The 26,271-nt window shown below is 42.0% G+C and overlaps 1 protein-coding gene across 3 annotated transcripts in view; it reads left to right on the plus strand.

Annotated features, from left to right (window-relative positions):
• Positions 1-26,271, plus strand: part of NR2C2 (nuclear receptor subfamily 2 group C member 2) — a 456,514-nt gene that overhangs the window by 275,013 nt on the left and 155,230 nt on the right. For all 3 annotated transcript variants that reach the window (XR_008403220.1, XM_053720676.1, XM_053720677.1), the window contains 2 exons: positions 1,127-1,298; positions 1,382-1,503. Coding sequence is in view for 2 of the 3 variants with exons in the window: in XM_053720676.1 (XP_053576651.1) it covers positions 1,127-1,298; positions 1,382-1,503 (294 nt within the window). In the remaining variant the exon portion in view is untranslated. The remainder of the gene's footprint in view (positions 1-1,126; positions 1,299-1,381; positions 1,504-26,271) is intronic.

Consider the following 26,271-nt stretch of genomic DNA (forward strand, 5'->3'; position numbering starts at 1 on the left):
CAATGTTGAATGAAAATTGCTTTTCTCAAGGTGCCTTTCAGTGCAAGCTTATATTTAGTAATGCATCAGTAATTCAATGATGAAAGCAAGCAAGCAGGTAATCAAATAAGCAGGATGTAAGTCATAGCATGCATGGGGAAGCAGCGTAAGGAAAGAGGTCAGTTGTTAACATTATAAGCAGTCCGGACAGCAAGCAACACCAAGCAAGTTCCACATAAGCGGTTCTGTGTCTGTAACAACAAAATGATACCTCTCCTCAGTGTATTTGTGACCATATAGGAATGTCCACACTGTAAACAATTTTCAAACCATGCCAGGTCACTGCAAAGGGATCAGAGCACATCCGTTTCATCCGTATCATGCAAGCACTTGGAAATTCTTATAAGCCAAACATCGGGTGTCAGAGCGCCTAGCCACCACCTATGTACGTTTCACTCCCATTGGCTGATCAACGGGGCTTTATCAGGGCCTGACTCCTCCTTATGTGAGCTTAAAGGTATAGAAAGATCAAAAACTAAATGTGCAAAGGTACCTTTCAGTTTTAAGTAGAATCATTTCTGCAATAAACTTCCATTAGCAAAAATGCTTCTAATAAAAGTTATTTCTGTTTTTTATCGGCATACACACACATGAAGTGGGTGCCCGTACACCAGTATTCAAATACCATGCCTGCCTAGAGAGTTATCAGTGGCTTGTATGACAATGCACAGTGTTGGCAGCTCTCTGGTCAGGCATTGTGCATGGGCCCTCACATATGCCTTTATATGCTGATGAAAAACAGCTAATAAAAGAATATTGCAAAAATGCTTTTATTTAAGATTGAAATACACCCATGTACGTGTCATGTTTGACCTTCCTATACCTTTTAATTAGAACAGCCTAATGCATATCTCAGACACTTGCATTCCCTTGCAGCATATGTCCTTATCATCCCTAGTGGAAGTCTGTTCCAGGAATCAACCACCCTTTCTGTAAAGATGTGTTTCTGCAGATCACTTCTGAACCAGCATCATGACTTCTTGTTGTAGTGTTGTTTCATCCTCAGCTGAACCCTTATATCTGCATGTAATATTTATTGCTTGCTTATATACTAGTATTCATTTCTCATTTCTCTGTTTAATTTTAGTGCGTTTGATACACTTGCAAAAGCACTTAAAACAAAAGATACTGCTCTAGGGGAGAACCTTGAGGATGGAATGCCAGCAGGAGGAAATATTCATGTTATAAGTCGTGATCAGGCCACCCCAATTCTAGAGGTGGAAGGCCCTTTGCTATCGGACACACATGTGACTTTTAAGGTCAGTGTTTCTTGTGCTGGAGCCTGTTGTTAATGATAGAAACCTCATATACATGAGTAACATTTGTGTTTCTTCTATTTTAGCTAACAATGCCAAGTCCAATGCCAGAGTACTTGAATGTGCACTATATTTGCGAGTCTGCATCCCGCTTACTTTTCCTTTCCATGCACTGGGCCAGATCCATTCCTGCCTTCCAGGCTTTAGGGTAAGTATTGAAAACAAAGGGGGAAGAACAGAAAAAGGACAGTTTGCAGTCTCTATTTTGTTTTAGATATCAATTAAAACACACATACAATATGTCAATTTATTCCTTAGCTATTTATTAAACTAATAAATTTAATTCCCCAGTAAAGCTTAACTCAGTCAGAGTGACAGATCTCCCTAAATTAGGGAACTGGAAATTTACCATTTCTTTCATAAAATGATTGTGGTCCACAGATCTATGACTATGGCTAGGATAGCTGAAACGTGTAAGATTGTGTTTATTCTACTCACCTTCTGTCCATTGTTTTAAACTGCATTGAATAAATTTAAATTGTTTAACCTCTTGGATGTGTGCTCCACTTCGTTACTTTTCCTCCATAACATATGCAATATATTTCCCGCCACAAGAGAGAAGGCCAATAACCCATATCAGAACTCAAAATCCCTCAGCTTTTTTTCTTGGCCTCGTAGGTGACAGTTGAGAATAGAGGTGTTTCCAGCTAATTGCGTATGGATTTATATTTGGGAGATCAGACCCAGAGTCCCTGAGAAGTATCACTTACAATGACAGAAAATACTTTTCACAGCAGTTGAATGATACAGGGACATAGGAATACCCTGTTATGTGCACAGTATTTCCCTATGAGATTTCAGCCATAACTACCCTCAAGCGTTGCAGGGACTCGTCCTTCGCCTCCCCCTGAGGGACACATGTTTTTCCTACTTCAATCCTCTGCAGTACTCAATTCCTGCACTGTATGGGCTCTCTACTGGATACTGCTTCAGCTGCATTTACAAGGGTTTGTACTATGTAATGTCTATGGCCCCAATAGGTTAGATGCAACTTTTTGGTTAGATCTCCAGTACAAACTATATGAGTTTACAGATTTGAATCTGATCATTGCGGATGACTTTAATATGGTATTTATTAATTTGGACAGACTACAAGCTGGGGGATCTTGATAAAAAGAAGAGAGTGTGCAAGACAACTAGTAAACCACCAAATAATTTTTGTAATGCTTTAAAATGAACCAATGTATGGCGTTAAGAGAGTGTTTACATGCGAATCTAAGAAATACAAATCGTTTTCTAGATTTGACTTCTTCCTAACTACAGATAGTTTTTGGTTTTAATCCAGAAACAGATATGGGAGACTTTACAATGTCAGATCATGCATTAATTTCGCTAAAAATATCTTGGGGGGAGAAGGAATAAATGATATAACGAAAAACTGTAGCTTTCCCAGATTTATGGCCTCTAATTTCAAATTTAAGAACTGGCTTATTCATAAATGGCAGATTTATAAGAAAGATAATCAATCATATATACACAGAGAGGAGATTTTGTTGGTAAACTGTGAAAGTGGTTTTAAGGGGGGAAATTAGAACGTATTATACAAAAAGGAGGAAAGAGGTTAATAAGAAAGAACTTGACTCTTCTCAATATCTGAAAAAATAGATATAATGCATATATAAGTTCCCCAAAGAGAGAAAATTGGGATAGATACACCAAAGCAAGAATAGAATGGGAAGTGGTCTCAGAACAGAAAAGTAACATAAAAGATCTTAGATACAGAGCGAGATACCACAGATATGGCGATAAAATAGGTAAACTCTTGGCTAAATGTGTTAAAACACAGGAGAAACAGAACTTCATCAAAAAGATTAAAGTGGGCGACGAGTTGTTAGTAGAGCCTGCAAAAATAAGGGAAGATTTTTTTCATTTCTTTAAAAAACTATACTCGCCTTCTGGGATACAAATAAATCTATATTCTGGCAAGATATTTCTCTTCCTTCTTCTGAAAGTCTGCAGTCCCTAAATGTCCCAATATCTATTATTGAAGTACAGCAAGCTATAGATAATGTTAAACTTAATAAAGCAGCAGGACCAGATCTTTTACCTGGAGAATTTTATAAAATCTTAAAGAAGATATTGCTTCTACTAAACGGATCTCTTTAATAGTTATTTTATTAAAGGGGAACGCCATCTTGGTATTTTCCTGAATCATTAGTAACTTTGATTCATAAAAAAATGGAAAAATCCAGAGACTATGGATTCGTATAGGCCTATATCATTTCTTAATGCTGACTATAAATTATTAACTGGCATCCTAGCAAAGAGGCTAAAAATAGTAATTGAGCCTTTGATAAATATAGATCAAACAGGATTTATGCCTAACCCAAACCCTGCTGCTAATCTTCGTAAAGTGTTTCTAGTATTAGATACTTGTTGGAATACTAGTAAAGAGGAGAGAAAGAAAAAGTGTTTACAAAACTCGGCCATACTGTCAATTGATGCCCAAAAAGCATTTGACTCTATAATCTGGGATCATCTATTTACCACTCTAGACCGTTTCAGGATCAAAAATCAGTCTCCAGAGTTTATCAAATCTATATATAGTAAAGCCTCATCTGCCCTTTTAATAAGTGGTATAAAGACAAACAGCTTTCAGTTAGCCAAAGGGACACGTCAAGGATGCGCTATCTCGCCCCTGTTATTTAATATGGCAATTGAGCTGTTAGCAATTAAACTTAGAGAAATATTGGAAGGAATTCATATAGGGGAAAATAAATTTAAACTGTTATTATATGCAGTTGAACTGCTGTTATTCATTAAAGATGTCAAATTAGAAGATCCCAATATATTATATATAGTACAGATATTTAGCTCTATCTCAGGATATCAGATCAGTGCATTAAAAGCTGAATTGTTTTGGATTTTCCAAGACAGTAAAAGGGACATACAGACTCCTTTTAAATAAATATATACTCAATTTACGTATCTCAGTATCATATGTGGTAACCCAAATTACTGGTACAAAATTAACTATAACCCCAATATTATCAACAAAATAAAATAAGATTTAGAAAACTGGTCGAGACTCCCATTATCTTTGACTGCTAAAATTAGTTTAATTAAAATGATAATAATTCCCATATTTTTATATCGCATGCATACTATTCCGGTCTTGATGCCCAAAAAAAGATATTGGAGAGGTATATAAAATCTTTAGGCGGTTTCTATGGGGGAAAGGACATAGGAAAATAGCCTTGAATAAGTTAACACAGTTGAAGCATATGGAAGGGTTTGCTTTCCCTTATTTAGATATATATATAACAATATCAGCTTGGGGAAAGTGGCACTAGATTGGCTTACCCAAGGTAATTATATTGCATCAATAGTAGCTGAGGAAAATATAGTATTTCCATATTCTTTACAAGCACTGTTACATTGTCACACAAGGAAATTACCAACTAAGGTAAATAAATTTATGTCCATACACACAATTATTAAAGCTTGGCATACTATATGCGAACTGTTAAAGGTAGATCCTATGATCTCCAATCGATTACCTACTGTCGGGAATCCATATTTTAATAAAGGCCTAACATATGTTTACCAACACTTGAAGGGCCGTGTTCCTGTTCCACGGCATAGATTCCGGTAAGATCGTTTCATTTTACTTCATCAGAATGTACTGTAAGTTATTTGCTTCCCATAAGGTACTATCTTGTGGGACTTATTAAATATATAATATAGGGCCTCAGTGAGGCTCCTTTGGTATCTTGGAATCGAGGGTTAATATCTCCCGAGGGGCATTATTAAACAGGGTTTTTTTTAAGCATGTTTGCTTAGTGATTCAATCTGCTTATGTGTAGTGTTAACTGGGCTTTCGGCTTAGAACATAAGGGCCTTTGGAAGTGACATGACCTTATGTTTGGGCACGCTTTTTTTGGATTATACGGTTCATCTTGTGAGTGGACGTGTTTACATTCTGGTCTTCGATTTCTGCATTCCTGACCGTGTGGCGACTGAAAAATTCTGGTCTGCTAGTGTCTGGTTCCTAGGAGGTGGTGAGTGCCCCAGCCATTGTGGGTGTCAGGTGCCGTTTAGAATTTTCTTTAGTCCATATTATTATAGTCTCTATCTAGTTATGGAGGATTCTGATTCTGAGACTGTTCACATTTAAAATTTAGATTCTTCGAGTTGTGAAGAATGTGAATTGGACCCGTTGACACAGGTCAATCAGTTATGTTCGATATGCCATATTAGAGCACCTTGTTCCTCGGGCTCTGGGAATTAAGGGTCCGCTGAGCCATCCCCCTCTGGGGGTTCTGTCCTCCAAGAGGCGAGTTCCCTACCACTCCTTACTACTACACATGCGGTTAACCCAAATTATGTTTATCCCTCCTTGCAGGGCGGCTTGTTTCCCCCGGAGGTTGCAGCTCGTTTTTGCTTTCACATATTTTTGGCGATTATGCGTCTGCAAGGTCCAGACGTTTATTTGCGTTTGTGCTTGTGCCCTATTATCCTGGGTCTCCCGGCCTTGGGTGAGCCTATACAATTCCCTGCAGGTGTAGCTGTCCCTGAGTGTTATGCCTTTCGTTACAGAATAGCACGCCTTCGCGTTTTACTCAGACACATTTTTGAGTTGTTAGAGGAGCCTATCCTTAACGGATACGAGAATCTGCAAAATTCTACTTTGAATGGCTCACCTCATTAGACATGAGGGGATGACATAATCTCCTGATTGTCAGTTATTGAGATCTTGAGAAAGAAGTAAGAGTCAGCGCTTATTTCTACCAGCCAAGTACAAAAAATGGTCCCTCTCACAAGGGCCAATGGGGTTGAAAATGAAGAGAAAAGTACTGGCGCTAACAGCTAAGGTATGTGATCCCAAAATCAATGAGTAATTCTCAATACACAAGAGGGAGTAAATACACCCAAGAGGAGGATAAGAGATATAAGATGTTCTTTGCAGGTGGTTACTGACAGTAAAAAGGTAGAATTATAAGTGGATTATATCAACACGTGATATCTAAAATCAATGTTAATAAAACAAGACAGATGTCATTGATTCTAAAAAGATATAAATTTATTCAATACAATAAAATAAAAGTAGGATAAGAATGCACACGTAGTATCTAGTGTGATGTGGATAGAAAAAATACCTAGCTCTAAGGATGAGCTCGAACAAGCAAATAACAATAGGTAGGATATTTAAAACTATCTAAAACACTAGTATAAAGCTAATCCTGGCTAAAAAATATTAACAATACAGTCACAGTGCTCTGACTAGAGCTAAAATTACCTAAGTGTGATTATTGTATATAAATGAAATAAAAAGGCAAACTAAAATAAAGCAGATTCAAGGAAATGCTAGCTGACTGGACGTCCAGTTTAAAAATAGTACATATAATACATATAATAATAAAAACAGCGATATAAGCTGCCACACGGAACAAATATACTTGCTGCCCAATAGAACTATGGTCTATATAGCAGACAGAGAGCAGAACAGTGACCGGTCACATATATAAGTCTATGGTGGAAGATTACAAGCAGGATGGCTGTATGAACAGTGAACAGTTCACTCTCATATGTAGTTGATCTTGCTCTGGCGAGTATTGGATCAAGCTAACATATGAGAGGGGTACCTGAGAATTGCCGGCTTATTATCTGTTGTGTTGGTGGCTACCAGGAGCCGTGCCAAAAGATGATCGAATAAGGTAGGAAATCCCCTTGTTAGTACTTGAATCCTTTGGGTCTTTATACTCCTCTTGCAGACCGTTTGCTTTACCGCTGTCCTCTAGGCTGACAGGTACGGTGTCGGTCGCTGAGGCTGTGTCAGATTCTCTCGGCTGTGTAAGTGACGCCTCCGCTTACGTTCTGGATGTTTTGCGTGCGCTCAAGTTTGGAATGTTTCCAAAGTAGGTCCGCTCAAATGACTGAGTTCACCAAACGTCTTTAGTTCACGCTTGGGATATGACAGTTCTTTTCTTTTCTTAGGTATAGGTATAGAACAAAGTGCCAAACTTCAACGCGTTTCCCCCCTTCCTTGGGACTTCTTGAAAACTGCTTTATTTCTCCAACATAGGTGTGTCCGGTCCACGGCGTCATCCTTACTTGTGGGATATTCTCTTCCCCAACAGGAAATGGCAAAGAGCCCAGCAAAGCTGGTCACATGATCCCTCCTAGGCTCCGCCTACCCCAGTCATTCTCTTTGCCGTTGCCGTTGCACAGGCAACATCTCCACGGAGATGGTTAAGAGTTTTTTGGTCTTTAAATGTAGTTTTTATTCTTCAATCAAGAGTTTGTTATTTTAAAATAGTGCTGGTATGTACTATTTACTCTGAAACAGAAAAGAGATGAAGATTTCTGTTTGTAAGAGGAAGATGATTTTAGCAACCGTTACTAAAATCGATGGCTGTTTCCACACAGGACTGTTGAGATGAATTAACTTCAGTTGGGGGAAACAGTGGGCAGACTTTGCTGCTTGAGGTATGACACATTTCTAACAAGACTTGGTAATGCTGGAAGCTGTCATTTTCCCTATGGGAACCGGTAAGCCCTTTTCTTAGTTTAGTATAAGAATAAAGGGCTTCACAAGGGCTTTAAAGACTGGTAGAAATTTTTCTGGGCTAAAACGATTACTTTATAAGTATATTTAGTGGATTATAACTATAAATAGTTCTTTTAATCTTGGGGATGTATTAAAAAAACGGCAGGCACTGTATTGGACACCTTTTTCACTGGGGGCCTTTTCTAGTCATAGGCAGAGCCTCATTTTCGCGCCACTAATGCGCAGTTGTTTTTGGAAAGCAAGGCATGCAGATGCATGTGTGAGGAGCTAAGAACCACTGAAAAAGCTTATTGAAGGCGTCATTTGGTATCGTATTCCCCTCTGGGCTTGGTTGGGTCTCAGCAAAGCAGATACCAGGGACTGTATAGGGGTTAAATGTAAATACGGCTCCGGTTCCGTTATTTTAAGAGTTAAAGCTTTCAAATTTGGTGTGCAATACTTTTAAGGCTTTAAGACACTGTGGTGAAATTTTGGTGAATTTTGAACAATTCCTTCATACTTTTTCACATATTCAGTAATAAAGTGTGTTCAGTTTAAAATTTAAAGTGACAGTAACGATTTTATTTTAAAACGTTTTTTGTGCTTTGTTATCAAGTTTATGCCTGTTAACATGTCTGAACCATCAGATAGACGATGTTCTGTATGTTTGGAAGCCAAGGTTCCTCCCCATTTAAATATATGTGATGAATGTGACATAGTGTCCAAACAAAGTAGGGACAATGATGCCACTGATAATGATGTTGCCCAAGATGATTCCTCAAGCGAGGGGAGTAAGCATGGTACTGCATCATCCCCTTCTGTGTCTACACCAGTCTTGCCCACACAAGAGGTCCCTAGTACATCTAGTGCGCCAATCCTTCTTACTATGCAACAATTAACGGCTGTAATGGATAATTCTATTAAAAACATTTTGTCCAAAATGCCCACTTATCAGAGAAAGCGCGATTGCTCTGTTTTAGATACTGAAGAGCATGAGGACGCTGATGATAATGGTTCTGACATACCCTCACACCAATCTGAAGGGGCCAGGAGGGAGGTTTTGTCTGAGGGAGAGATTTCAGATTCAGGAAAAATTTCTCAACAAGCTGAACCTGATGTTATTACTTTTAAATTTAAATTAGAACATCTCCGCGCTCTGCTTAAGGAGGTGTTATCTACTCTGGATGATTGTGACAATTTGGTCATTCCAGAGAAATTATGTAAGATGGACAAGTTCCTAGAGGTCCCGGTGTCCCCCGATGCTTTTCCTATACCCAAGCGGGTGGCGGACATTGTAAATAAGGAATGGGAAAGGCCCGGCATACCTTTTGTTCCTCCCCCTATATTTAAGAAATTATTTCCTATGGTCGACCCCAGAAAGGACTTATGGCAGACAGTCCCCAAGGTCGAGGGGGCGGTTTCTACTCTAAACAAACGCACTACTATCCCTATAGAAGATAGTTGTGTTTTCAAAGATCCTATGGATAAAAAATTAGAGGGTTTGCTTAAAAAGATGTTTGTTCAGCAAGGTTACCTTCTACAACCAATTTCATGCATTGTTCCTGTCACTACAGCAGCGTGTTTCTGGTTCGAAGAACTAGAAAAGTCGCTCAATAAAGAATCTTCGTATGAGGAGGTTATGGACAGAGTTCAAGCACTTAAATTGGCTAACTCTTTTATCTTAGACGCCACTTTGCAATTAGCTAGATTAGCGGCGAAAAATTCAGGTTTTGCTATTGTGGCACGCAGAGCGCTTTGGCTAAAGTCTTGGTCAGCGGATGTGTCCTCCAAGAACAAATTGCTTAACATCCCTTTCAAGGGTAAAACGCTGTTTGGCCCTGACTTGAAAGAGATTATTTCAGACATCACTGGGGGAAAGGGCCACGCCCTTCCTCAGGATAGGTCTTTTAAGGCTAAAAATAAGCCAAATTTTCGTCCCTTTCGCAGAAACGGACCAGCCTCAAATTCTACACCCTCTAAGCAAGAGGGTAATAGTTCTCAAACCAAACCAGCCTGGAGACCGATGCAAGGCTGGAACAAGGGTAAGCAGGCCAAGAAACCTGCCACTGCTACTAAAACAGCATGAAGTGTTGGCCCCCGATCCGGGACCGGATCTGGTGGGGGGCAGACTTTCTCTCTTTGCTCAGGCTTGGGCAAGAGATGTTCAGGATCCTTGGGCGCTAGAAATAGTTTCTCAAGGTTATCTCCTGGAATTCAAGGAACTACCCCCAAGGGGGAGGTTCCACAGGTCTCAATTGTCTTCAAACCAAATAGAAAGACAGGCATTCTTACATTGTGTAGAAGACCTGTTAAGAATGGGAGTGATTCATCCTGTTCCATTAGGAGAACAAGGGATGGGGTTTTACTCCAATCTGTTCATAGTTCCCAAAAAAGAAGGAACATTCAGACCAATTTTAGATCTCAAGATTCTAAACAAATTTCTCAGGGTTCCATCGTTCAAAATGGAAACCATTCGAACAATTCTTCCTACCATCCAGGAAGGTCAATTCATGACCACGGTGGATTTAAAGGATGCGTATCTACATATTCCTATCCACAAGGAACATCATCGGTTCCTAAGGTTCGCCTTTCTGGACAAGCATTACCAGTTTGTGGCACTTCCATTCGGATTAGCCACTGCTCCAAGGATTTTCACAAAGGTACTAGGGTCCCTTCTAGCGGTGCTAAGACCAAGGGGCATTGCAGTAGTACCTTACTTGGACGACATACTGATTCAAGCGTCGTCTCTGTCAAAAGCAAAGGCTCATACGGACATTGTCCTAGCCTTTCTCAGATCTCACGGGTGGAAAGTGAACATAGAAAAAAGTTCTCTGTCCCCGTCAACAAGAGTTCCCTTCTTGGGAACAATAATATGTTTACGGCAAATCCAAATATCTCTCCAGTATCTCTATTATCTGATGGGACAGTTGTATTAGCTATAGTAAAAAAAAAAATCACGTATACAAACGATTAAACCAAAATATGACTGTAAAATAAAGTGGAAATCCAGTGTTTACATCTGTCCCAAAAATAACTATTTAACCCAGTATTTTCCTGCAAACAGATATTGACTATTTATGAGGCAAAGGAGCTGATTTAAATGAGTATTACCATGTCCTGTAATAAACGTATCTGTATAACAGTTTGGTAAAATATAGACACATCTGTCCCAAAATGTAGTAAAAGCTCAGCCAGGAGCCGGGCTTCGCGTGGTGGCCAACACTAGGGAGCAATTTCCGAGCATCGGTGTGACAGCTTGGAGTTGGCAGCCCAAGATCTAACGTTTTATTGTGTTCTAGCCGATACCGGCCCTAAAATGAGATGGGGGATTTCCCCACAGCACAAGTTTCTGGAGCGATATATGCTGAGAGGAGATATGCGCCATTGCTGACCTCCATCCCAAATCAGCAGAGTAGATAGTAGGGCGCTCAAACTGAGTTTTAGCACTCCCGGATCGTTCCCCTCTCAGTGATAGCAGCTTGGGTCGCAGCAAAGCCCGCTCCGGGACCTTAGACTGTTGATCATCAATCTGTTCCGGATAAAGGCAGAAGCCCCCAGCCTCCCGTATGAAAAGCGGGATCTCAGTCAGGGGTGTGCTGTTGAGTTGCAAAAGATCACAAGAGCGCGTATCCTCCAATTTGTCGGCAGGCTGGTCCTTAGCTTCTGGGTTAGGTAGGTTCATAATAGATTGCAAAGATTCTGTGAATCGGAGCTGATATTGCTTTAAAAGGGCTCCAATGTCCTTCAAGAGGCAGCAAGCGAATGCCATGGTGAGCTTAGTAAATTTTTTGTGGGTTATCCTTCTGGTGTGGATTAAAGATGGCTGCTCTAGAAAGGCCTCAATTTGTTCCTCCGACAAAGTAGACAGGCTAGCATAACTTCTCCTTGTCCTACGGGCTCCAAACTTCTGAATAATGCTCAGTGAACAATTAGGCACTTTATGAATGTTAATTTTGCTGAGAACAAAGGCCAAATATGCGTTTTTTGGATAGTATACAGCCAGAGCTGTGGCAACATGCGACCTTTCTTTCTCAGAGCTGGCTCCGCCCTCCCCTTGGGAACAATAATAGACTCCTTAGAAATGAAGATTTTTCTGACAGAGGCCAGAAAATCAAAACTTCTAAGCTCTTGTCAAGTACTTCATTCTGTTCTTCTTCCTTCCATAGCGCAGTGCATGGAAGTAATAGGTTTGATGGTTGCGGCAATGGACATAGTTCCTTTTGCACGAATTAATCTAAGACCATTACAACTGTGCATGCTCAGACAGTGGAATGGGGATTATACAGACTTGTCTCCGACGATCCAAGTAGATCAAAGAACCAGAGATTCACTCCGTTGGTGGCTGAACCTGGACAACCTGTCACAGGGAATGAGCTTCCGCAGACCAGAGTGGGTCATTGTCACGACCGACGCCAGTCTGGTGGGCTGGGGCGCGGTCTGGGAACCCCTGAAAGCTCAGGGTCTATGGTCTCGGGAAGAATCTCTTTTCCCGATAAACATTCTGGAACTGAGAGCGATATTCAATGCTCTCAAAGCTTGGCCTCAACTAGCAAAGGCCAAATTCATAAGGTTTCAATCAGACAACATGACGACTGTTGCATATATCAACCATCAGGGGGGAACAAGGAGTTCCCTGGCGATGGAGGAAGTGACCAAAATAATTCAATGGGCGGAGAATCACTCCTGCCACTTGTCTGCAATCCACATCCCAGGAGTGGAAAATTGGGAAGCGGATTTTCTGAGTCGTCAGACTTTCCATCCGGGGGAGTGGGAACTCCATCCGGAAATCTTTGCCCAAATAACTCAATTATGGGGCATTCCAGACATGGACCTGATGGCGTCTCGTCAGAACTTCAAGGTTCCTTGCTACGGGTCCAGATCCAGGGATCCCAAGGCGACTCTAGTAGATGCACTGATAGCGCCTTGGACCTTCAACCTAGCTTATGTATTCCCACCGTTTCCTCTCATTCCCAGGCTGGTAGCCAGGATCAATCAGGAGAGGGCTTTGGTGATCTTGATAGCTCCTGCGTGGCCACGCAGAACTTGGTATGCAGACCTGGTGAATATGTCATCGGCTCCACCATGGAAGCTACCTTTGAGACAGGACCTTCTTGTTCAAGGTCCATTCGAACATCCGAATCTGGCTTCACTCCAACTGACTGCTTGGAGATTGAACGCTTGATTTTATCAAAGCGTGGGTTTTCAGATTCTGTCATTGATACTCTTGTCCAGGCTAGAAAGCCTGTAACTAGGAAAATTTACCATAAAATATGGAAAAAATATATCTGTTGGTGTGAATCTAAAGGATTCCCATGGAACAAGATAAAAATTCCTAAGATTCTATCCTTTCTACAAGAGGGTTTGGAGAAAGGATTATCTGCAAGTTCTTTGAAGGGACAGATTTCTGCTTTATCTGTTTTACTTCACAAAAAGCTGGCGGCTGTGCCAGATGTTCAAGCTTTTGTTCAGGCTCTGGTTAGAATCAAGCCTGTTTACAAACCTTTGACTCCTCCTTGGAGTCTCAATTTAGTTCTTTCAGTTCTTCAAGGGGTTCCGTTTGAACCCTTACATTCCGTAGATATTAAGTTACTATCTTGGAAAGTTTTGTTTTTGGTTGCAATTTCTTCTGCTAGAAGAGTTTCAGAGTTATCTGCTCTGCAGTGTTCTCCTCCTTATCTGGTGTTCCATGCAGATAAGGTGGTTTTGCGTACTAAACCTGGTTTCTTCTGTTATGTGTGATCAGTCCACGGGTCATCATTACTTCTGGGATATAACTCCTCCCCAACAGGAAATGCAAGAGGATTCACCCAGCAGAGCTGCATATAGCTCCTCCCCTCTACGTCAGTCCCAGTCATTCTCTTGCACCCAACGACTAGATAGGATGTGTGAGAGGACTATGGTGATTATACTTAGTTTTTATGACTTCAATCAAAAGTTTGTTATTTTATAATAGCACCGGAGCGTGTTATTACTTCTCTGGCAGACTTTGAGGAAGAATCTACCAGAGTTTTTACTATGATTTTAACCGGAGTAGTTAAGATCATATTGCTGTTCTCGGCCATCTGAGGGAGGTAAAAGCTTCAGATCAGGGGACAGGGGCAGATGAATCTGCATTGAGGTATGTAGCAGTTTTTATTTTCTGAATGGAATTGATGAGAAAATCCTGCTATACCGTTATAATGACATGTATGTATACACTTCAGTATTCTGGGAATGGTACTTCACCGGAACTACTCTGTTAAAGGTCACTAATCTTTTTAATAAGTATTATATCATGTTAAACGTTTTTGCTGGAATGTAGAATCGTTTACATTGCTGAGGTACTGAGTAAATAAATGTTTGGGCTTTATTTTCCACTTGGCAGTAGTTTGTTTTAAATTGTGACAGTTTCGTTTCTCTTCACTGCTGTGTGTGAGAGGGAGGGGCCGTTTTTGGCGCTCTTTGCTACGCATCAACAATTTCCAGTCAGCTATTATTACTTTTCCTGCATGATCCGGTTCATCTCTGACAGATCTCAGGGGTCTTCAAACTTCTTGAAGGGAGGTACATTCTCTCAGCAGAGCTGTGAGAATTTTTTATATTGACTGTGGATAAAGACGTTACTCAATAATTTTTATGTCAAATTTAGTTATGTTATCTTACTAATGGGAACAAAACCTTTGCTAAAAGTTGTGTTGTTTTAAAGTTGATGCTATAACTGTTTCTCAGTTCATTATCTCAACTGTCATTTAATCGTTTAAGTACCTCTTTGAGGCACAGTACGTTTTTGCTAAAAAAGATTATAACAAGGTTGCAAGTTATTGCTAGTGTGTTTAACATGTCTGACTCAGAGGAAAATATCTGTGTCATTTGTTCCAATGCCAAGGTGGAGCCCAATAGAAATTTATGTACTAACTGTATTGATGCTACTTTAAATAAAAGTCAATCTGTACAATGTGAACAAATTTCACCAATCTGCGAGGGGAGAGTTATGCCGACTAACTCGCCTCACGCGGCAGTACCTGCATCTCCCGCCCGGGAGGTGCGTGATATTATGGCGCCTAGTACATCTGGGCGGCCATTACAGATAACATTACAAGATATGGCTACTGTTATGACTGAAGTTTTGTCTAAATTACCAGAACTAAGAGGCAAGCGTGATCACTCTGGGGTGAGAACAGAGTGCGCTGACAATACTAGGGCCATGTCTGATACTGCGTCACAGCTTGCAGAGCATGAAGACGGAGAGCTTCATTCTGTGGGTGACGGTTCTGATCCAAACAGATTGGATTCAGATATTTCAAATTTTAAATTTAAATTGGAGAACCTCCGTGTATTACTAGGGGAGGTCTTAGCAGCTCTCAATGATTGTAACACCGTTGCAATACCAGAGAAACTATGTAGGTTGGATAAATACTTTGCGGTACCGGCGAGTACTGACGTTTTTCCTATACCTAAGAGATTAACTGAAATTGTTACTAAGGAGTGGGATAGACCCGGTGTGCCGTTCTCACCCCCTCCAATATTTAGAAAGATGTTTCCAATAGACGCCACCACTCGGGACTTATGGCAAACGGTCCCTAAGGTGGAGGGAGCAGTTTCTACTCTAGCTAAGCGTACCACTATCCCGGTGGAGGATAGCTGTGCCTTTTCAGATCCAATGGATAAAAAATTAGAGGGTTACCTTAAGAAAATGTTTGTTCAACAAGGTTTTATTTTGCAACCCCTTGCATGTATCGCGCCGATTACGGCTGCGGCAGCATTTTGGATTGAGTCTCTGGAAGAGAACCTTAGTTCATCTACGCTAGACGACATTATGGACAGGCTTAGAGTCCTTAAACTAGCTAATTCATTCATTTCGGAGGCCGTAGTACATTTAACCAAACTTACGGCTAAGAACTCAGGATTCGCCATACAGGCACGTAGGGCACTGTGGCTAAAATCCTGGTCAGCTGATGTTACTTCTAAGTCCAAATTACTTAATATACCTTTCAAGGGGCAGTCCTTATTTGGGCCCGGTTTGAAAGAAATTATCGCCGACATTACAGGAGGTAAGGGCCACGCCCTACCTCAAGACAAAGCCAAAGCTAAGGCTAGACAGTCTAATTTTCGTCCCTTTCGGAATTTCAAAACAGGAGCAGCATCAACCTCCACTGCACCAAAACAGGAAGGAGCTGTTGCTCGTTACAGGCAAGGCTGGAAGCCCAACCAGTCCTGGAACAAGGGCAAACAGGCCAGGAAACCTGCTGCTGCCCCAAAGACAGCATGAACCGAGAGCCCCCGATCCGGGACCGGATCTAGTGGGGGGCAGACTTTCTCTCTTCGCCCAGGCCTGGGCAAGAGATGTTCAGGATCCCTGGGCGCTAGAGATCATATCTCAGGGATACCTTCTAGACTTCAAATTATCTCCCCCAAGAGGGAGATTTCATCTGTCAAGATTGTCAACAAACCAGATAAAGAAAGAAGCGTTTCTACGCTGTGTACAAGATCTGTTATTAATGGGAGTGATCCATCCGGTTCCGCGGTCGGAACAAGGACAAGGGTTCTACTCAAACCTGTTTGTGGTTCCCAAAAAAGAGGGAACTTTCAGACCAATCTTAGATTTAAAGATTCTAAACAAATTCCTAAGAGTTCCATCGTTCAAAATGGAAACTATTCGGACAATCTTGCCCATGATCCAAAAGGGTCAGTACATGACCACAGTGGATTTAAAAGATGCTTACCTTCACATACCGATCCACAAAGATCATCACCGGTATCTACGGTTTGCCTTCCTAGACAGGCACTACCAGTTTGTAGCTCTTCCATTCGGATTGGCTACGGCCCCAAGAATCTTCACAAAGATTCTAGGTGCCCTCCTGGCGGTACTAAGACCGCGAGGGATTTCGGTAGCTCCGTACCTAGACGACATTCTAATACAAGCTTCAAGCTTTCAAACTGCCAAGTCTCATACAGAGTCAGTTCTGGCATTTCTAAGGTCGCATGGATGGAAAGTGAACGAAAAGAAGAGTTCTCTTTTTCCTCTCACAAGAGTTCCATTCTTGGGGACTCTTATAGATTCTGTAGAAATGAAGATTTACCTGACAGAGGACAGGTTAACAAAGCTTCAAGATGCATGCCGTGTCCTTCATTCCATTCAACACCCGTCAGTAGCTCAATGCATGGAGGTGATCGGCTTAATGGTAGCGGCAATGGACATAGTACCTTTTGCACGCCTACACCTCAGACCGCTGCAATTATGCATGCTAAGTCAGTGGAATGGGGATTACTCAGATTTGTCCCCTACTCTGAATCTGAACCAAGAGACCAGAAATTCTCTTCTATGGTGGCTTCATCGGCCACACCTGTCCAGGGGGATGCCATTCAGCAGGCCAGACTGGACAATTGTAACAACAGACGCCAGCCTACTAGGTTGGGGCGCTGTCTGGAATTCTCTGAAGGCTCAGGGATTATGGAATCAGGAGGAGAGTCTCCTTCCAATAAACATTCTGGAATTGAGAGCAGTTCTCAATGCCCTTCTGGCTTGGCCCCAATTAACAACTCGGGGGTTCATCAGGTTTCAGTCGGACAATATCACGACTGTAGCTTACATCAACCATCAGGGAGGGACAAAGAGCTCCCTAGCAATGATGGAAGTATCAAAGATAATTCGATGGGCAGAGTCTCACTCTTGCCACCTGTCAGCAATCCACATCCCGGGAGTGGAGAACTGGGAGGCGGATTTCTTGAGTCGCCAGACTTTTCATCCGGGGGAGTGGGAACTTCATCCGGAGGTCTTTGCCCAAATACTTCGACGTTGGGGCAAACCACAGATAGATCTCATGGCGTCTCGCCAGAACGCCAAGCTTCCTCACTACGGGTCCAGATCCAGGGATCCGGGAGCGGTTCTGATAGATGCTTTGACAGCACCTTGGAACTTCGGGATGGCTTATGTGTTTCCACCCTTCCCGCTGCTTCCTCGATTGATTGCCAAAATCAAACAGGAGAGAGCATCAGTGATTCTAATAGCACCTGCATGGCCACGCAGGACTTGGTATGCAGATCTAGTGGACATGTCATCCTGTCCGCCTTGGTCTCTACCTCTAAGGCAGGACCTTCTGATACAGGGTCCGTTCAAACATCAAAATCTAACTTCTCTGAAACTGACTGCTTGGAAATTGAACGCTTGATTTTATCAAAACGTGGTTTTTCTGAGTCGGTTATTGATACCCTGATACAGGCTAGGAAGCCTGTTACCAGAAAGATTTACCATAAAATATGGCGTAAATACCTATACTGGTGTGAATCCAAACGTTACTCCTGGAGTAAGGTTAGGATCTCTAGGATCTTGTCCTTTCTACAAGAAGGCTTAGAAAAGGGTTTATCGGCTAGTTCATTAAAGGGACAGATTTCAGCTCTGTCCATCTTGTTACACAGGCGTCTGTCAGAAAATCCAGACGTCCAGGCCTTTTGTCAGGCTTTAGCTAGGATCAAGCCTGTGTTTAAAGCTGTTGCTCCACCATGGAGTTTAAACTTAGTTCTTAACGTTTTACAGGGTGTTCCGTTTGAACCCCTTCATTCCATTGATATAAAATTGTTATCTTGGAAAGTTCTGTTTTTAATGGCTATTTCCTCGGCTCGAAGAGTCTCTGAGTTATCAGCATTACATTGTGATTCTCCTTATCTGATTTTTCACTCAGACAAGGTAGTTCTGCGTACTAAACCTGGGTTCTTACCTAAGGTAGTTACTAACAGGAATATCAATCAAGAGATTGTTGTTCCATCCTTGTGTCCAAATCCTTCTTCAAAGAAGGAACGTCTTCTACACAATCTGGATGTAGTTCGTGCCCTCAAGTTCTACTTGCAGGCAACTAAAGATTTTCGTCAAACTTCTTCCCTGTTTGTCGTTTATTCTGGACAGAGGAGAGGTCAAAAAGCTTCTGCTACCTCTCTCTCTTTTTGGCTTCGTAGCATAATACGGTTAGCCTATGAGACTGCTGGACAGCAGCCTCCTGAAAGAATTACAGCCCACTCCACTAGAGCTGTGGCTTCCACTTGGGCCTTTAAGAATGAGGCCTCTGTTGAACAGATTTGCAAGGCTGCAACTTGGTCTTCGCTTCATACTTTTTCCAAATTTTACAAATTTGATACTTTTGCTTCTTCGGAGGCTATTTTTGGGAGAAAGGTTCTTCAGGCAGTGGTTCCTTCTGTATAATGAGCCTGCCTATCCCTCCCGTCATCCGTGTACTTTTGCTTTGGTATTGGTATCCCAGAAGTAATGATGACCCGTGGACTGATCACACATAACAGAAGAAAACATAATTTATGCTTACCTGATAAATTCTTTTCTTCTGTTGTGTGATCAGTCCACGGCCCGCCCTGTTTTTAAGGCAGGTAAATATTTTTTAAAATTATACTCCAGTCACCACTTCACCCTTGGTTACTCCTTTCTCGTTGATTCTTGGTCGAATGACTGGGACTGACGTAGAGGGGAGGAGCTATATGCAGCTCTGCTGGGTGAATCCTCTTGCATTTCCTGTTGGGGAGGAGTTATATCCCAGAAGTAATGATGACCCGTGGACTGATCACACAACAGAAGAAAAGAATTTATCAGGTAAGCATAAATTATGTTTTTCTTCCGAAAGTTGTTTCTAACAAAAACATTAACCAGGAGATAGTTGTGCCTTCTTTGTGTCCGAATCCAGTTTCAAAGAAGGAACGTTTGTTACACAATTTGGATGTAGTTCGTGCTCTAAAATTCTATTTAGAGGCTACAAGGATTTCAGACAAACATCTTCTTTGTTTGTTGTTTATTCTGGTAAAAGGAGAGGTCAAAAAGCAACTTCTACCTCTCTCTCTTTTTGGCTTAAAAGCATCATCCGATTGGCTTATGAGACTGCCGGACGGCAGCCTCCTGAAAGAATCACAGCTCACTCCACTAGGGCTGTGGCTTCCACATGGGCCTTCAAGAACGAGGCTTCTGTTGATCAGATATGTAAGGCAGCGACTTGGTCTTCACTGCACACTTTTACCAAATTTTACAAATTTGATACTTTTGCTTCTTCTGAGGCTATTTTTGGGAGAAAGGTTTTGCAAGCCGTGGTGCCTTCCATCTAGGTGACCTGATTTGCTCCCTCCCATCATCCGTGTCCTAAAGCTTTGGTATTGGTTCCCACAAGTAAGGATGACGCCGTGGACCGGACACACCTATGTTGGAGAAAACAGAATTTATGCTTACCTGATAAATTACTTTCTCCAACGGTGTGTCCGGTCCACGGCCCGCCCTGGTTTTTTTAATCAGGTCTGATGAATTATTTTCTCTAACTACAGTCACCACGGTATCATATGATTTTTCCTATGCATATTCCTCCTTTACGTCGGTCGAATGACTGGGGTAGGCGGAGCCTAGGAGGGATCATGTGACCAGCTTTGCTGGGCTCTTTGCCATTTCCTGTTGGGGAAGAGAATATCCCACAAGTAAGGATGACGCCGTGGACCGGACACACCGTTGGAGAAAGTAATTTATCAGGTAAGCATAAATTCTGTTTTTAGTTTGCCTTTTTATTTCATTTATATACAATAATCACACATAATTTTAGCTCTAGTCAGAGCACTGTGACTGTATTGTTAATATTTTTTAGCCAGGATTAGCTTTATACTAGTGTTTTAGATAGTTTTAAATATCCTACCTATTGTAATTTGCTTGTTCGAGCTCATCCTTAGAGCTAGGTATTTTTTCTATCCACATCACACTAGATACTACGTGTGCATTCTTATCCTACTTTTATTTTATTGTATTGAATAAATTTATATCTTTTTAGAATCAATGACATCTGTCTTGTTTTATTAACATTGATTTTAGATATCACGTGTTGATATAATCCACTTATAATTCTACCTTTTTACTGTCAGTAACCACCTGCAAAGAACATCTTATATCTCTTATCCTCCTCCTGGGTGTATTTACTCCCTCTTGTGTATTGAGAATTACTCATTGATTTTGGGATCACATACCTTAGCTGTTAGCGCCAGTACTTTTCTCTTCAGTTATTGAGATCTTGCCCAGTTTTAGTTGGAAGATCAGGGTTGCGTTTGGCTTGTCCTGCGGGTATGCCTGTTTCTTCTTGGACATTTATCTATGGGTTGCCTTATATTTTCTTTTATCCGGTTAGGATAACTTTTATTTTTGATTATATGTTTCCTTCGGGAACTTTCTCTGGGATCGATTCTCGCTGTTTACTTTTGCTGAAGTTTGTTAAGGGACATGTTAGTCCTATGTTTTGTCTGTTATTCTCTTCCCCTCTGAGGGAGGATTTAGGCAGCTTGACAGTTATGGTCGTCTGCAGACTGGTCCTGCTTTGGTTCAGACACGTGTTGCCTGTTCTGCCTGGCTTGTCTGGTTGAGGAGCCGAGTGCTCACTTTATTATTTGTGTTTCTGGTTTTTATTTTACAAGTTTCAGCTAAGCATTCTAACGAGGACTCGTGGGTCTGTGAGGCTGGAAGGATTGTTTCAGTCCTTATTGAGCCTTCAAGCTGGTTGACTGGGTCAGCGGCGTTCCGCTGCTTCACTCCTTTGCTTCTGATTCTCTCGGGACCTAGAATATTCTTCCTCACTTGGGAGGATTGGGGGTTTAGCGCCTCCTTACCGCTGGTTTAAGGCGGTTTGGCCTTTCAGAGGCTCTAGGAATTGTTCTGTTGGACGTGTTCCTTCTATGGTTCTCTTGTCAGTAAGACCTTGGACTTCTTAATGTGGGTTAGGTCTCCTTATAGGGCCCTGGGTTTCTCTTCGGGAGATGGTTGCTCTCTTCTTTGAGACCCTTTGGATTTTTTTCTCCAACATAGGTGTGTCCGGTCCACGGCGTCATCCTTACTTGTGGGATATTCTCTTCCCCAACAGGAAATGGCAAAGAGCCCAGCAAAGCTGGTCACATGATCCCTCCTAGGCTCCGCCTTCCCCAGTCATTCTCTTTGCCGTTGCACAGGCAACATCTCCACGGAGATGGCTAAGAGTTTTTTGGTGTTTAAATGTAGTTTTTATTCTTCAATCAAGAGTTTGTTATTTTAAAATAGTGCTGGTATGTACTATTTACTCTGAAACAGAAAGGAGATGAAGATTTCTGTTTGTAAGAGGAAAATGATTTTAGCAACCGTTACTAAAATCGATGGCTGTTTCCACACAGGACTGTTGAGATGAATTAACTTCAGTTGGGGGAAACAGTGAGCAGACTTTTGCTGCTTGAGGTATGACACATTTCTAACAAGACTTGGTAATGCTGGAAGCTGTCATTTTCCCTATGGGATCCGGTAAGCCATTTTCTTAATTTTTAATATAAGAATAAAGGGCTTCACAAGGGCTTTAAAGACTGGTAGACATTTTTCTGGGCTAAAACGATTACTTTATAAGCATATTTAATGGTTTATAACTTTGGAGAGTTATTTTAATCTTGGGAATTCTGTTAAAAAAACAGCAGGCACTGTATTGGACACCTTTTTCACTGGGGGCCTTTTCTAGTCATAGGCAGACCCTCATTTTCGCGCCACTAATGCACAGTTGTTTTTGAGAAGCAAGGCATGCAGATGCATGTGTGAGGAGCTCAGATCCACTGAAAAAGCTTATTGAAGGCGTCATTTGGTATCGTATTCCCCTCTGGGCTTGGTTGGGTCTCAGCAAAGCAGATACCAGGGACTGTATAGGGGTTAAATGTAAAAACGGCTCCGGTTCCGTTATTTTAAGAGTTAAAGCTTTCAAATTTGGTGTGCAATACTTTTAAGGCTTTAAGACACTGTGGTGAAATTTTGGTGAATTTTGAACAATTCCTTCATACTTTTTCGCATATTCAGTAATAAAGTGTGTTCAGTTTAAAATTTAAAGAGACAGTAACGGTTTTATTTTAAAACGTTTTTTGTGCTTTGTTATCAAGTTTATGCCTATTAACATGTCTGAACTAGCAGATAGACGATGTTCTGTATGTTCGGAAGCCAAGGTTCCTCTCCATTTAAATATATGTGAACAAAGTAGGGACAATGATGCCACTGATAATAATGTTGCCCAAACTGATTCCTTAAGTGAGGGGAGTAAGCATGGTACTGCATCATCTCCTTCCATGTCTACACCAGTCTTGCCCACTCAGGAGGTCCTTAGTGCATCTAGTGCGCCAATCCTCCTTACTATGCAACAATTAACGGCTGTAATGGATAATTCTATTAAAAACATTTTAGCCAAAATGCCCACTTATCAGCGAAAGCGTGACTGCTCTGTTTTAGATACTGAAGAGCATGAGGACGCTGATGATAATGGTTCTGACATGCCCTTACACCAGTCTGAAGGGGCCAGGGAGGTTTTGTCTGAGGGAGAAATTTCAGATTCAGGAAAAATTTCTCAACAAGCTGAACCTGACGTTATTACATTCAAATTTAAATTGGAACATCTCCGCGCTCTGCTTAAGGAGGTGTTATCTACTCTGGATGATTGTGACAATTTGGTCATTCCAGAGAAATTATGTAAGATGGACAAGTTCCTAGAGGTCCCGGTGCCCCCCGAAGCTTTTCCTATACCCAAGCGGGTGGCGGACATTGTAAATAAAGAATGGGAAAGGCCCGGCAAACCTTTTGTCCCTCCCCCTATATTTAAGAAATTATTTACTATGGTCGACCCCAGGAAGGACTTATGGCAGACAGTCCCCAAGGTCGAGGGGGCGGTTTCTACTCTAAACAAACGCACCACTATCCCTATAGAAGATAGTTGTGCTTTCAAAGATCCTATGGATAAAAAATTAGAGGGTTTGCTTAAAAAGATGTTTGTTCAGCAAGGTTACCTTCTACAACCAATTTCATACATTGTTCCTGTCACTACAGCAGCGTGTTTCTGGTTCGAAGAACTAGAAAAGTCGCTCAATAAAGCATCTTCTTATGAGGAGGTTATGGACAGAGTTCAAGCACTTAAATTGGCTAACTCTTTTACCTTAGACGCCACTTTGCAATTAGCTAGATTAGCGGCGAAAAATTCAGGTTTTGCTATTGTGGCGCGCAGAGCGCTTTGGCTAAAGTCTTGGTCAGCGGATGTGTCCTCCAAGAACAAATTGCTTAACATCCCTTTCAAGGGGAAAACGCTGTTTGGCCCTGACTTGAAAGAGATTATTTCAGACATCACTGGGGGAAATGGCCACGCCCTTCCTCAGGATAGGTCTTTTAAGGCTAAAAATAAAACAAATTTTCGTCCCTTTCGCAGAAACGGACCAGCCTCAAACTCTACATCCTCTAAGCAAGAGGGTAATTCTTCTCAAACCAAGCCAGCCTGGAGACCGATGCAAGGCTGGAACAAAGGTAAGCAGGCCAAGAAGCCTGCTACCGCTACCAAGACAGCATGAGATGCTGGCCCCCGATCCGGGACCGGATCTGGTGGGGGGCAGACTCTCTCTCTTCGCTCAGGCTTGGGCAAGAGATGTTCAGGATCCTTGGGCGCTAGAAATAGTTTCTCAAGGTTATCTCCTGGAATTCAAGGAACTACCCCCAAGGGGAAGGTTCCACAGGTCTCAATTGTCTTCAGACCAAATAAAAAGACAGGCATTCTTACATTGTGTAGAAGACCTGTTAAAAATGGGAGTGATTCATCCTGTTCCATTAGGAGAACAAGGGATGGGGTTTTACTCCAATCTGTTCATAGTTCCCAAAAAAGAGGGAACATTCAGGCCAATTTTGGATCTCAAGATCCTAAACAAATTTCTCAGGGTTCCATCGTTCAAAATGGAAACCATTCGGACAATTCTTCCTACCATCCAGGAAGGTCAATTCATGACCACGGTGGATTTAAAGGATGCGTATCTACATATTCCTATCCACAAGGAACATCATCGGTTCCTAAGATTCGCCTTTCTGGACAGGCATTACCAGTTTGTGGCACTTCCATTCGGATTAGCCACTGCTCCAAGAATTTTCACAAAGGTACTAGGGTCCCTTCTAGCGGTGCTAAGGCCAAGGGGCATTGCAGTAGTACCTTACTTGGACGACATTCTAATTCAAGCGTCGTCTCTGCCACAAGCAAAGGCTCATACGGACATTGTCCTAGCCTTTCTCAGATCTCACGGGTGGAAAGTGAACGTAGAAAAAAGTTTTCTATTCCCGTCAACAAGAGTTCCCTTCTTGGGAACAATAATAGACTCCTTAGAAATGAAGATTTTTCTGACAGAGGCCAGAAAATCAAAACTTCTAAGCTCTTGTCAAGTACTTCATTCTGTTCTTCTTCCTTCCATAGCGCAGTGCATGGAAGTAATAGGTTTGATGGTTGCGGCAATGGACATAGTTCCTTTTGCGCGGATTCATCTAAGACCATTACAACTGTGCATGCTCAGACAGTGGAATGGGGATTATACAGACTTGTCCCCGACGATCCAAGTAGATCAGAGGACCAGAGATTCACTCCGTTGGTGGCTGACCCTGGACAACCTGTCTCAAGGGATGAGCTTCCGCAGACCAGAGTGGGTCATTGTCACGACCGACGCCAGTCTGGTGGGCTGGGGCGCGGTCTGGAACTCCCTGAAAGCTCAGGGTCTATGGTCTCGGGAAGAATCTCTTCTCCCGATAAACATTCTGGAACTGAGAGCGATATTCAATGCTCTCAAGGCTTGGCCTCAACTAGCAAAGGCCAAATTCATAAGGTTTCAATCAGACAACATGACGACTGTTGCATATATCAACCATCAGGGGGGAACAAGGAGTTCCCTGGCGATGGAAGAAGTGACCAAAGTAATTCAATGGGCGGAGATTCACTCCTGCCACCTGTCTGCAATCCACATCCCAGGAGTGGAAAATTGGGAAGCGGATTTTCTGAGTCGTCAGACATTTCATCCGGGGGAGTGGGAACTCCATCCGGAAATCTTTGCCCACATAACTCAATTATGGGGCATTCCAGACATGGATCTGATGGCGTCTCGTCAGAACTTCAAGGTTCCTTGCTACGGGTCCAGATCCAGGGATCCCAAGGCGACTCTAGTAGATGCACTAGTAGCACCTTGGACCTTCAACCTAGCCTATGTATTCCCACCGTTTCCTCTCATTCCCAGGCTGGTAGCCAGGATCAATCAGGAGAGGGCTTCGGTGATCTTGATAGCTCCTGCGTGGCCACGCAGAACTTGGTATGCAGACCTGGTGAATATGTAATCGGCTCCACCATGGAAGCTACCTTTGAGACGGGACCTTCTTGTTCAAGGTCCGTTCGAACATCCGAATCTGGCCTCACTCCAACTGACTGCTTGGAGATTGAACGCTTGATTTTATCAAAGCGTGGGTTCTCAGATTCTGTCATTGATACTCTTATTCAGGCTAGAAAGCCTGTAACTTGAAAAATTTACCATAAAGTATGGAAGAAATATATCTGTTGGTGCGAATCGAAAGGATTCCCATGGAACAGGGTAAAAATTCCTAAAATTCTATCCTTTCTACAAGAGGGTCTGGAGAAAGGATTATCTGCA

The sequence above is a fragment of the Bombina bombina genome, chromosome 7 (assembly GCF_027579735.1).
Source record: "Bombina bombina isolate aBomBom1 chromosome 7, aBomBom1.pri, whole genome shotgun sequence".
NCBI classification, from domain to species: Eukaryota; Metazoa; Chordata; class Amphibia; order Anura; family Bombinatoridae; genus Bombina; species Bombina bombina.